This window comes from Neovison vison, chromosome 1, assembly GCF_020171115.1.
Source record: "Neovison vison isolate M4711 chromosome 1, ASM_NN_V1, whole genome shotgun sequence".
Classification (NCBI taxonomy): Eukaryota; Metazoa; Chordata; class Mammalia; order Carnivora; family Mustelidae; genus Neogale; species Neogale vison.
Genome location: NC_058091.1, coordinates 21,482,609 through 21,495,828, shown reverse-complemented (window position 1 = coordinate 21,495,828; position 13,220 = coordinate 21,482,609). Strand labels below are relative to the sequence as shown.

The 13,220-nt window shown below is 41.8% G+C and overlaps 1 protein-coding gene and 1 pseudogene across 2 annotated transcripts in view; both read left to right on the top strand.

Annotated features, from left to right (window-relative positions):
* Positions 1-5,488: 5,488 nt before the first annotated feature.
* LOC122903570 lies at positions 5,489-7,229 on the top strand (annotated as a pseudogene).
* A 2,794-nt stretch (positions 7,230-10,023) lies between these two features.
* The window catches only part of RPF2 (ribosome production factor 2 homolog), a 44,133-nt gene continuing 40,936 nt past the window's right edge, over positions 10,024-13,220 (top strand). For both annotated transcript variants that reach the window (XM_044244386.1, XM_044244383.1), the window contains exons 1-2: positions 10,024-10,094; positions 12,473-12,605. In XM_044244386.1, the coding sequence (XP_044100321.1) occupies positions 10,072-10,094; positions 12,473-12,605 (156 nt within the window). In that variant the 5' untranslated portion in view covers positions 10,024-10,071. The remainder of the gene's footprint in view (positions 10,095-12,472; positions 12,606-13,220) is intronic.

The following is a 13,220-nucleotide window of genomic DNA, read 5'->3' as shown; positions in this document are numbered from 1 at the left end:
TCAGTGGCTTAAAACGCATTAAATTTATTGTCGCTCTGGAAGTCAGCTTCCAAGATTAAGTTTTATGGGGTTAAAATCAAGACGTTGATAGGGTTGCATTCCTTATGGAGACTCCAGGGGAGAATCCATTTTCTTATCTTTTCCAGCTATTAGAATTCCTTGGTGTGAGGTCCCAAATGTAACATCTTCAAATCTCTCTCTCTCACCTGCTTCTGTCATCACATCTCTGATTCTTACACTCCTGTGTCCCTCGGGGTCATGGGATTCAGCCCCACATTGGACTCCATGCGTGGCAAGGAGTCTGCTTGTCCTCTTAGTGCTCCTCCTCCTACCACCCTCTCTCAGTCTCTCTAAAATAAATAAATCAGATAGATAGATAGATAGATAGATAAAATCTTCTAAAAACTTAAAAATAAAATATTTCAAAAGCCCACAAAAGACAAAAATAATGGAAGACAAAAATACCAACAAAGAACAAGGGCAACAACTAGAAAACTAATATATATGATAGATATGAATCCTACTATATCAGCAATAAGTTTGAATTGCTGTGCTCTGAATGCACTAACTAAAACAGATTATTTATCAGAGTAAATCAAGAGACAAGACCCAACTAAATATTGTCAACATGAAACCTACACTATATACAAAGACACATAAAGATTAAAAACAATGGATGGGGCGCCTGGGTGGCTCAGTGGGTTAAGCCGCTGCCTTCGGCTCAGGTCATGATCTCAGGGTCCTGGGATCGAGTCCCGCATCGGGCTCTCTGCTCAGCAGGGAGCCTGCTTCCCTCTCTCTCTCTCTCTGCCTGCCTCTCCATCTACTTGTGATTTCTCTCTGTCAAATAAATAAATAAAATCTTTAAAAAAAATTAAAAAAAAAAGATTAAAAACAATGGAGAACAATATCATTCTTTTTTTTTTCCAATTTATTTTCAGAAAAACAGTATTCATTATTTTTTCACCACACCCAGTGCTCCATGCAAGCTGTGCCCTCTATAATACCCACCACCTGGTACCCCAACCTCCCACCCCCCCCCCCCCAGAACAATATCATTCTAACACTAATCCAAACAAAGTAGGAGTAGCTATATTAATTCAGACAGAGACAACTTAAGATCAAGGAAAGTTATCAGCAATAAAGAAGGACATTACATATTGATAAAGTGGTCAATTCTCCAAGAAGACATAACAATCATTAACGTGTGTGTCTAACAATAAGAGTGTCAAAATACATGAGGCAAAAACTGATAGGATTTAAAGGAGATATCTCCACTAATAGTTGGAGATTTCAGCAACTCTATCAGAAATGCGCAGATCAGGTAGGCCAGAAAATCAACAAGGACATGGTTGAACTCAGCAACTCTGTCAATCAACTGGATATATGAGACATCTATAGCCTACTTCATACAGCAATAGAATATACATTCTTCTTAAGCTCTCATAAACATTCATCAAAATGCATTTACATTTAGGGAATAAAAAATACCTTATCAAATTTAAGAGAATAGAAATCATACAATGTCTACTCTCAGACCACAATGAAACTAAACTAGAAATCAATAACAGAGCTGGGAAATTCCAAAATATTCAGAGATTAAACAACACAAGTAACACAGTGCAAGAACTCTCAAAAGAAATTTTAAAATATTTTGAACTAAATGAAAACTTGTCAAAAGTTGTGGAATACAGTGAAAGCTGCACTTAGAGGGAAATATATAGCATGAAATGCATATATTAGAAAAGAAGAAAGATCTAAAATCAATCACCTGAGCTTCCATGTTAGAAAATTAGGAAAAAAAAAAAAAAAGCTAATTAAATCCAAAGTAGGCAGAAGAAAGCAGTAATAAAAATTAGAAGTCAATGAAGTTGGGGGCACCTGGGTGGCTCAGTGGGTAAAAGCCTCTGCTTTAGGCTCAGGTCATGATCCCAGAGTCCTGGGATTGAGCCCCACATCTGGCTTTCTGCTTGGCAGGAGTCTGCTTCCTCCTATCTCTCTGCCTACTTGTGATCTCCATCTGTCAAATAAATAAATAAAATCTTAAAAAAAAAAAGTAAATGAAATTGGAAACAGGAAATCAATTGAGAAAATCAAAGAAACCAAAAGCTGATTCTTTGAAAAGATCAATAAAATTGCTAAGACTCAAGTCTGGCTAACTAGTTAAAGAGACAGATTTTTAATGTCAGAAATGAAAGAGGAGAACTTCCTCAACTTGATAGAGACTATTTACAAAAAACCTCCTGTTAACGTATTAATGGTTAGAAACTTGAAGCTTTCCTGTTGAGATCAGGAAAAAGGCAAGAATGTCCCCCCTCAACACTGCTTTTTTAGCATTGCACTGGGAAGTCCAGTTAATGCAATCAAACAAGAGAGGGAGCTAAAAGCGTACAGATTGAGGAGGAAATAAAATTGTTTGCTCCAGATGACATGATCATCTATGTAGAAAATGTGAAAGCATCTACCAAAAAACCACAAAAACAAAAACTCCTGGAACTAATTAGCAATTGTAGCAGAGATGCAGGATAGAAGTTAAATACACACAAGGCAATTGCATTCCTATATACCGGCAATGAACAAAGGGAATTAGAAATTTAAAACAACTATATTAGCAAGATGAAAAAAATTAAGTATTAATTAATAAAATACATACAAGATCTATATGAGGAAAACAATAAAACTCTGAAAAGAAATCAAAGAATTGAAAGATATTCCATATTCATGGATAGGAAGACTCAATATTTTTTTAAAATTTTTTTTAAATTTTGATTTCTTTTTAGTGTAACAATTCATTGTTTATGCACCACACCCAGTGCTCCATGCAATACATGCCCTTCTTAATACCCACCACTAGGCTCACCCATCCCTCCCCCTTCCAAAACCCTCAGTTTGTTTAGAGTCCATAGTCTCTTATGGTTCATCTCCCCCTCCAATTTCCCTCAACTCCCTTCTCCTCTCCATCTCCCCATGTCCTCTGTGTTATTTGTTATGCTTCACAAATAAGTGAAACCATATGATAATTGACTCTCTCTGCTTGACTTATTTCACTCAGCGCAATCTCTTCCAGTCCTGTCCATGTTGATACAAAAGTTGGGTATTCATCCTTTCTGATGGAGGCGTAACACTCCATAGTGTATATGGACCACATCTTCCTTATCCATTCATCCGTTGAAGGGCATCTTGGTTCTTTCCACAGTTTGGCGACCGTGGCCATTGCTGCTATGAACATTGGGGTACAGATGGCCCTTCTTTTCACTACATCTGTATCTTTGGGGTAAATACCCAGTAGTGCAATTGCAGGGTCATAGGGAAGCTCTGTTTTTAATTTCTTAAGGAATCTCCACACTGTTCTCCAAATTGGCTGCACCAACTAGCATTCCCACCATATAGCATTCCCACCAACAGTGTAAGAGGGTTCCCCTTTCTCCACATCCTCTTCAACACACATTGTTTCCTGTCTTGCTAATTTGGCCATCCTAATTGGTATAAGGTGGTATCTCAATGTGGTTTTGATTTGAATCTCCCTGATGGCTAGTGGTGGTGAACATTTTTCATGTGTCTGATAGCCATTTGTATGTCTTCATTGGAGAAATGTCTGTTCATGTCTTCTGCCCATTTTTTGACAGGATTATCTGTTTTGTGTGTGTTGAGTTTGAGAAGTTCTTTATAGATCCTGGATATCAGCCTCAATATTGTCTGGATGTCAGTTCTTCCCAGATTGTTGTATAGATCTAGTGCAATCCCAGTCAAAATCCTAACAAGTTATTTTGTGGATATTGACAAACTGATTTTTTTACTTCCTTTTTAAAATATTTTATTTATTTGACAGAGATAGAGCATAAGTAAGGGGAGCAGCAGGCAAAGGGAGAGAGAGAAGCAGTCTCCACTCTGAGCAGGAAGCCTTACATGGAGCTCGATCCCAGGACTCTGGGATCCAGCGTGACCTGAGCTGAAGGCAGACTGAGCCACCTGACCACCCCTGGCAAACTGGTTCTAAAGTTTATATAGAGAGGTTTCTGGTGGCAGGGTCTGTGGAAGCAGGGGTAGGTGCCGTGTCCGGCCAAGAAGGTGGCAAGAAGTAGCCTCTGAAGCAACCCAAGAAGCAAGCCAAGCAAATGGACGAGCAAAATAGGGCATTTAAGCAGAAACAGAAAGAGGAGCAAAACCCTGAGGAGCTAAAAGTGAAGGCTGTGGGGGACGGCCCCTCTGGTCACAGGTGGAATTTAGAAATGTGACAAAAGTAAGCTGTTTCTTGTGCCTGAGGCAATGGTGATCCTTAATTCCATTCGTGTTTAAACATCTGGATTCCCTGTTATAGTATCTGTTGTCACCTATACTAGAATGAAGTGTTGTCTTAGATCCTATTGTACATTTAATAATAAAGTTTCATAAAAAAATCAATCAGTCATTAAAAAACTTAAAAGTTTATTTGGAGAAGAAAAGACCCAGAATTGCCTACACACCACTGAAAAACAAAGTAGGAGGACTGAAACTACCCAGCTTTAAGACTTGGTATGAAGCTACGGTAATAGAGACGGTGAGAATTGGCAGAAGAATAGACAGTACAGAATAGATAGAATACAGAGCCCAGAAATAAACCTACATAAATATAGTCAGCTGATTTTAGGTTTTTTAAAGGTTTTATTTATTTATCTGAGAGAGAGGGAGAGGGCATGAGTGGGAGGAGGAGCAGAAGGAGAGGGAGAAGCAGATCCCCTGCTGAGCACATAGCCCAAAGCAGGCACTTGATCCCAGAACCCTGAGATCATGACCTGAGCCGAAGGCAGATGTTTAACTGACTGAGCCACCCAGGCGCCTCTAGTCAACTGATTTTAGACCAAGGAGCAAAGGCAATGCAATGGAGCAAAAAGAATCTATTCAATAAATGACACTGGAACAACTGGATATCCATATACAAAAGAATGAAGTTGGGTCCCCTGCCCTTTAAAAAGAAAAAAAGATTTTATTTATTTATTTGACAAAGAGACGGGTGGCGGGGGGAGACCAGAAGTAGGGAGAGTGGAAGAGGGAGAAGCAGGCTTCCCGCCAAGCAGGGAGCTCGATAAGGGGCTCAATCCCAGGAGGCTGGGATCATGACCCGAACCGAAGGAAGACACTTAACGACTGAGCCACCCAGGCACCCCCCCCACCTTTTATTTATTTATTTTTTAAAAGATTTTATTTATTTGGCAGAGAGAGCAAGAGAGCACAAGAATGGGGATCAGCAAAGGGAGAATCAGGCTCTCAACTGAGCAGGGAACCTGATGCAGGACTTGATCCTGGGGCCCTGGGACCATAACCTGAGCTGAAAGTAGATGTCCTAATGACTGAGCCACCCAGGCACCCGGATCCCCTGTCTTAAACAATATATGACGATTAATTCAAAATGGCCCAGGGGCCTAAATGAAGGAGCTGACATTATAAAACTCTTTGAAGAAAATAGGGTGCTAGTCTGGCCTGGCTTGAGGGAAGTCGGCAGCCAGGCATGATGGCAGAGGCTGGGCTACAGGTGCCAATGCCCCTAGGCACCCCAAGACACCTCAGACAGCTCTAGAAGAGCTTGGGACTTCCTACCACCAAGTTCATGTCACTTCTGCAGAAGGCCATGCTTGAACTCAAAACGTAACTACAGCCTATCTGTGTGCCAGGTGTATGACATTACTGATGTGCTGGAAGATATGTGGCTGATGCAGAAAAACCTAAGAACAGCATCTAGTGGCAGTGTTTAGGGCCTGGCCATACCCTGGAAATTACATAAAAGCATAAAAGCTGATTGAGCTCAAGACAGATATCAGGGAGGGGGCGCCTGGGTGGCTCAGTGGGTTGAGCCTCTGCTTTCAGCTCGAGTTCAGGGCCCCAAGATCAAGTCCTGTATCAGGCTTCCTGCTCAGTGGAGAGCCTGCTTCCCCTTCTCTCTCTCTGCCTGCCTCTCTGCCTACTTGTGATCTCTGTCTGTCAAATAAATAAAATCTTAAAAAAAAAAAAAAAGATATCAGGGACCTGCAGTAGCAGGAGCATTGGACAAGCACCGGATGGGTACAGCAGAGCAACTGGAGGGTCACAGAGGACAGTGCAGAACAGCGGCTTGACCTATGTCACTCATGAGAACGTATGCAGATGCTTTCCTGAGACATCTTCCTTTCAAGCAGTAACACCTTGAGGTGCCCACCCCAGAGGGTCTCAGTGGGCAGAAGGACTGGATTCAGGTACCAGATTTCAAGTATGAGAAGCATCTGAAAAACGTGAGTGACTCCACTGAGGTGCTGCTGAACAAGGAGGCCTGGAGCTCACTGCCCATGGTGGTGCCAGTGCTGCCACCCAGGGATCTGTTCTTGACCCCTCTTGCTGTCTCTACCCCTCCACCTCTGTCCAAGCCTGCCCTGACCTAGCACCAAGATGCCTCACATCCAAACAGCACTCGGGTGGCCACTCTCACCCCTCTTCCTGGCAGCACTGAAACCTAGTGGGTGACTGGACCAACAGCTCAGATTGCAATGAGTGCTGGCCCTGGAACTGGTATCAAGGACAATGGTGAACCCAGTTCCCTCCCGCTGGACTCCACAGCACTAGCCACTAGCCACTGAAGTCCTCTGCCCTGCTGGACAGTAACAGCAGCAGCAGCAGCAGCAGCAGCAGCAGCAGCAGCAGCAGCAATAGCTCATCTGGACCCATCCCTTTTACTTCCTTTGAGTCCATCAAGGCAGACCCTACAGAAGTTCTAGAACTTCCTGAGGAGCTGTCAGAAATCTTCAGTCCCACATGAGAGTGCCTGAGCTTCAGAGCTGCTGAAGGAGCTGATATCCTCAGAAGTGTTTGCGCCCCTCCTCCACTTTTCTTCACCCCCTGGGGACCACAGTTATATCTATAATCTGGACAAGAGTAAAGGTGTTTGTGATGGCTGTTCTCAACATTTGACTGACAAAGACGTGCCCTACGTGGCTGAGACAGAAACCATCTGATCTGGGGGCTGCCTGGAGTCCTCTCCAACCCTACTTCTTCATAGCTTAAGAGCCAAAGATTCCTGGCTTCCCCATCCATCCCTCAGTGCAGAGTTCTGGCCACAGTTCCCACTCCTGCACCAGCATCTCTACTGTGCTAGAAGAGCAGAGAATGGAGGCTCAGCCCTTCCAACCACAGAGCCAAAGTATTTGCCTCTTTTTCTCTGGCGACTTTTTGCTCTCTCCCAGCCCTCCCAGAAGCCAGGCTTGACTGCCACTCAGTGGCACAGAACTGACGACCCACCATCTTGTCCAGCCCCACTGCTTTGTTCTGTCAGATCCTCCCACTCTTAGGAGGGAATCCGCGGGTGGACCTGGATATTTGCTGCACCACCTTTAGCCTTCACTCCTCCCCATCCTCTGACTCTACAGCTCCTCCTAGACCTTTTCAAATGCCCTTTTCTGCTGGGTGCTTAGCCATGAGAACCTATGGGTGCTGGTGGGCGCTAACAGGAAGGAACAGAGAGGTCTTTAACAGGAATCTGGGTAAGTGCCTGAGGATTGGCCCAACCTCACCCTGCCGCATAGCTCTCCTTCTTGTTCATTCATTTACCCTCATTTAGAGCCATTTGCAGGGACTTAGGAAGATTTGCAGTAATGAATGGATTCCTATATAAAATTATTTTTATACTTTTTTCAGCAAAAGAAAATTGGAGGGTGCCTGGGTGGCTCAGTGGGTTAAGCCGCTGCCTTCGGCTCAGGTCATGATCTCGGGGTCCTGGGATCGAGTCCCGCATCGGGCTCTCTGCTCAGCAGGGAGCCTGCTTCCTCCTCTCTCTCTGCCTGCCTCTCTGCCTACTTGTGATCTCTCTCTGTCAAATAAATAAATAAAATCTTTAAAAAAAAAAAAGAAAAAGAAAATTGGAACATTCATACAATGTCCAAGTGAATAAAGACCAGGTCTAAGACCAAAAAAGAAAAGGAAGGAGAAAGAAAGAAAGAAAGAAAGAAAGAAAGAAAGAAAGAAAGAATAAAGGTGTAAATCTTTATCATCTTGGATTAGGAAATGGGTTCTTAGATATGATAGAATACAAAGCAACTTAAGAAAAATATAGATAAATTAGACTTCATCAAAATTGAAAACTTTTTTGCTTCAAAGGACACTATCTAGGGGTGCTTGGGTGGCTCAGTGGGTTAAAGCCTCTGCCTTCAACTCAGGTCATGATCCCAGGGTCCTGGGATCGAGCCCCGAGTCAGGCTCTCTGCTCGACAGGGAGCCTGCTTCCTTTTCTCTCTCTCTCTGCCTGCCTCTCTGCCTACTTGTGATTTCTGTCTGTCAAATAAATAAATAAAATCTTAAAAAAAAAAAGAGCACAATCTAGAGAATGAGAAGACACTCAGTGGGAGAAAATATTCGCAAATTGTATAAGAGAAAAGGATCTCATGTCTAAAATGTGCAAAGAACTTACGTATAGGGGCGCCTGGGTGGCTCAGTGGGTTAAGACGCTGCCTTCAGCTCGGGTCGTGATCTCGGGGTCCTGGGATCGAGTCCCACATTGGGCTCTCTGCTCGGCAGGGAGCCTGCTTCTCTCTCTCTCTCTCTGCCTGCCTCTCTGCCTACTTGTGGTCTCTCTCTTCAAATAAATAAATAAAATCTTTAAAAAAAAAAGAACTTATGTATAATCCACAATAAAAAGACAACACAATTTTTAAATTGAGCAAGTAATTTTAATAAACATTTTCCTAATGAAGGTATATATATAAATGGCCAATGAGCCCACGAAAAGATTTCAACATCGTTTGCCCTCAGGGAAATATAAATGAAAACCAATTCACACCCAGGTATGCCTTAATAAAAAAGGATGGACAAAATTAAGGAAATTTTGCTAAAGAGTGGAGAAATTGGAACTTGGTAGAATAGTGCTGCCCTGGAAAGATGTCCATGTCCTAAACTTAGGGATCTGTGAATATGTTACCTTACCTGGCCAAAGGGATTTTGCTATATGATTAAGGTAAGGATCTTGTAATGGGGGATGATTGTGGATTATCCTGGTGGGCCACCTGTATTTACAAGGCTCTTATAAGAAGGATTCAGGAGTATCAGAGTCAGAAAGATGTGACGATGGGAACAGAAGTTCAAGTGATGCCTTTTTAAGACGGAGGAGTACCAAGGAATGCAGACAGCTTCTAGAAGTTGGAAAAGGCAGAAAAAAACAGTTTCTCCCCTGGAGCTTCCGGGGGAATGCAGCCCTACTGACATCTTTATTTTATTTTACTTCTTTGGAAAACAGGGAAAAAAAAACTTGTTTTAATTTTCCTTTTAAGAAACTACAGCTGTGGAGTCACTCTGCATATAACTGATAATGTTAAGAATAGGTAGAATTAATAAAAATTTTTAAAAATATAAAAAAAAGAATGGGTAGGATTCACAAACTAAGAGAATAGGACCTGTAAATTTGTTACACATGTGAAAATAGTATCAGTGAAAATAAAATTTTTCTTGCCCAATTTAATGCACAATGAACTCTAGTCATTAAAATATGATTATAGTATTCTGAGCTAATGTCATTTAGATTCAGTACATAAAGTTCAGGAAATATAATACATATAGCATTTTAAGTGTTTTACTTTCATGGGTAACTTAAAACAAAATAAATTTCCCTCAAGGAAGAATTAGTCTATGTCACTGGTGTATATTTGAAAAACATTTCAACGCTACAAACCCTAAAAGTTTCAAATGGGGCATTGGAAATGTTTTACTTTCATGAAAAAAGAATCTGATAGAATCTCTACGATTCTTATTCTTCATACAGAAAGCATGCCGCTGTGACATTTAGCATTTTGGGAGATTCCCAGAATAACATCTGGTCCCTGGATATCTTATTTCGGGTATACACACAGCCATGTCCATCAAGCTGGTACAGGCAGTATTACCTAGAATGTCAACTTCCGGCCAAGAGACATGGCAAAAATCTGTAACCAAGACAACGCGGCAATGGCGAAGCACCGCCAACATGGCGGTCCCAGGAAGTGGCGTCAAGAGCAAGTTCCGGTTCCGCCTGTCCCAGAGTGCTGGGCTATCTCGCGAGACCAGGCGGACACGTGCGATCCTCGGGTTCACGCTGCGGTAGCCATGGACGCTTTGGATCGAGTTGTGTGAGTACGCTGGGTCCTCTCTTGTGGGACGTTGGAGAGTGGGACTCCTGTAGTGCGGAAGAGTGAAAAAGTCTCCGCTCTGCCTGGCCTCCCCTCGTTCCCCCCACCCTATAAGTGGGGCCTTCGGTGGGTCAGTGTATCCACCAGCCTGGGTATCCCTCTGTTGGTGCCGCTCTGCGGGAGACTGAGAGTCCGGAAGTCCACTTGTGGGAATTGCCAGGTGGTAGCTCGGAGATGTTGGTGCGGTTTAGCTTGGTCAGTTAGAGACGCCCTGGGCTTCTCAAGAAGTGTGAGGGAATGAGCGGTCACCAACACAAGGCCTCGGCATCTGACAGGTGTAGGTGACAGTCCGGGCGCATTCGCAACGCTTTGTGACTTTGGGCCATATAACCCCCCTAAACCTCAGTTTACTTTGTAAAATAGCGTTCGTAATAATCGTACTTTATAGCATTGTGAGGATTATCAGCGAGAATGTATATAAAGCCTTTGCTACAGCACGTAGAAATGTTCTTAGCCTTTTCTTTCTCTTGAGGTGATGTTTTAAATGCGTTCAGAAAATATTTATTGATCTCCTAACTAGTCCTGCTGTTATTTCTTGAGATCTGCCTGGGTTAACAGCCAATCAAAATGAAAAGTTCTTTTAGTCATTAATTCAGAGGTTTTTGCGCATCTGTTTTATATTCCTTCAGGTATGGGGACTGCAAAGATGAGTAAGATGATGATCTGATTGGGGAACAAACGTAAAAGATGTTATTTATATTAGTTGCGGGCTAGTGAGAAGTGACAAACCACATGGAATATAAAGCATAGAGCACTTTTTTTTTTTTTTTTAGTATAGACATACTAAATATTTCTTAATTTGATTTAGCAAATGTGTACTTTTATCAAATAATAAATGGTGGGAAGCTTTATATTGCTTGACATTTTATCTGGAGGAGAATTTTTAAACTCTGCATGGTAAGTTGAGTATGTGTATATTCTTTTTTTTTTTTTTTAAGATTTTATTTATTTATTTGACAGAGAGAGATCACAAGTAGGCAGAGAGGCAGGCAGAGAGAGAGGGAGAGGGAAGCAGGCTCCCTGCTGAGCAGAGAGCCCGATGCGGGACTCAATCCAAGTACCCTGAGATCCTGACCCGAGCCTAAGGCAGCGGCTTAACCCACTGAACCACCCAGGTGCCCCGAGTATGTGTATATTCTATTTTTCTTTTCCTGCCCAAAGTGTCCATAGGACTGAAAAGAGGATGGAAGGTCATAGTTACTTAAGAGAGAGGAATTCTTGCAGTAGATGGCGGAGAACTGTTGGAAAAGCAATATATAGTGGAAGCAGAAGTGAAGCCCTTTTTCTGAACAGAAATGTACAAAAACATTCTGCTCCTGCATCATAAAATCAGAATAATGAATTTGTTTTCCCTTCATATTTTGCAGAGTTATTGGTCTAGATGAGTTTTTAAATCTAACTCATTTTGAAGATTGGCCTACTTGTAAGTTGTGTGACCTTGGCCAGATTACCTTCCTGGCCTCAAAAATGAAGATAATAATTTTACTGGTGTTTTGGGATTTTGGTGAAGATAAGCCTTAATAGAGTGACTGTAAAATTGTCAGTCATTATTATCTCCTGTTGGTGGCAATAATATCTGACTTTCTCAGCTGTGATGTTGGAGTGGGATAGCGTATATGTCCTGGTGGGCATTGTGGTCTTAAACCTGGATGAAAGATATGGCAGTTAATAATTATCTCTCTGGGGGCGCCTGGGTGGCTCAGTGGGTTAAGCCGCTGCCTTCGGCTCAGGTCATGATCTCAGGGTCCTGGGATTGAGTCCCGCATCGGGCTCTCTGCTCAGCAGGGAGCCTGCTTCCTCCTCTCTCTCTCTGCCTGCCTCTCTGCCTACTTGTGATCTCTCTCTGTCAAATAAATAAATAAAATCTTAAAAAAAAAATAATTATCTCTCTGTGTTTAGTAACTGTCCACAGATGATCACTAGTTGGTGTGCAATTCTTTGTGTTAGGGTAAGAGTACTGTTTGCTTTAGACTGAAGAAAAAATAATGGAGTAAAAATAGCAACAGTATTCATTGAGTCTTTTTTTTTAATAAAGATTTAGAAAAAAGCAGTAATAAAAGAATGCTGGGGATATTAAAAAAGTGAAAGCTTCTTAAAAAAATCAAAAGCTAATAAAATTAACTTAATTCATAGTAATAACCGAATATCTTTTACTATTATCTTCCTAAAAAGTGAGATTTTGGTTAATGGTCGAATCCTAACTGATAAATGTTTTGTAATAACTGTTGGTTTTTAAGAATTTGCACATTTGCCAAGTCATGGTTTCGTACTATGAGGAAAACTTTCTAAGTTGTTATGAATTTTGATTTTCTGAACAGAAAGCCCAAAACGAAAAGAGCCAAGAGATTCCTTGAGAAGAGAGAACCGAAACTCAGTGAAAATATTAAAAATGCTATGCTGATTAAAGGGGGAAATGCAAATTCCATGGTGACACAAGTACTTAAAGATGTGGTATGTATATGTGTATACCTTTATTTTTAAATTTTTTTTTTTAAGAATTTTATTTATTTGACAGACAGAGATCACAAGTAGGCAGAGAGGCAGGGAGAGGGAGAAGCAGGCTCCCCACTGAGCAGAGAGCCCGAAGTGGGGCTTGATCCCAGGACTCTGGGATCATGACCTGAGCCAAAGGCAGAGGCTTAACCCACTGAGCCACCCAGGCACCCCTTATTTTTTAATTTTTAAAAAAGATTTTGTTTTTAAGTAATCTTTACACCCACTGTTGAGTTTGAGCTTGCAACCCTGAGATCATAAGTTGCATGCTCTACCAACTGAGCCAGCCAGGCACCCATGCACACTTATTTTTCAAATGGTATTGAAATTATTTTAGGACCTTTTCTGCATGCTTGTTTAGGCTGCTGCAGAAATACATGGATAAGTTTGCCTTGCCTTAAGAACTGCTAGCCTTAGGCTCAGGTTGGAGGTTATTTGCCTTGGCAAGCCACTAACCACTGGTTTTCCTTAAAGCAGCTACTGTAGTTCCCTTAGTAAATTTCAGCTGGTTTCAATTACTAGAATTTGGTTTACTCGCATTTAAGAAACGTAGCTAGTTTGTAAAGTGAAATA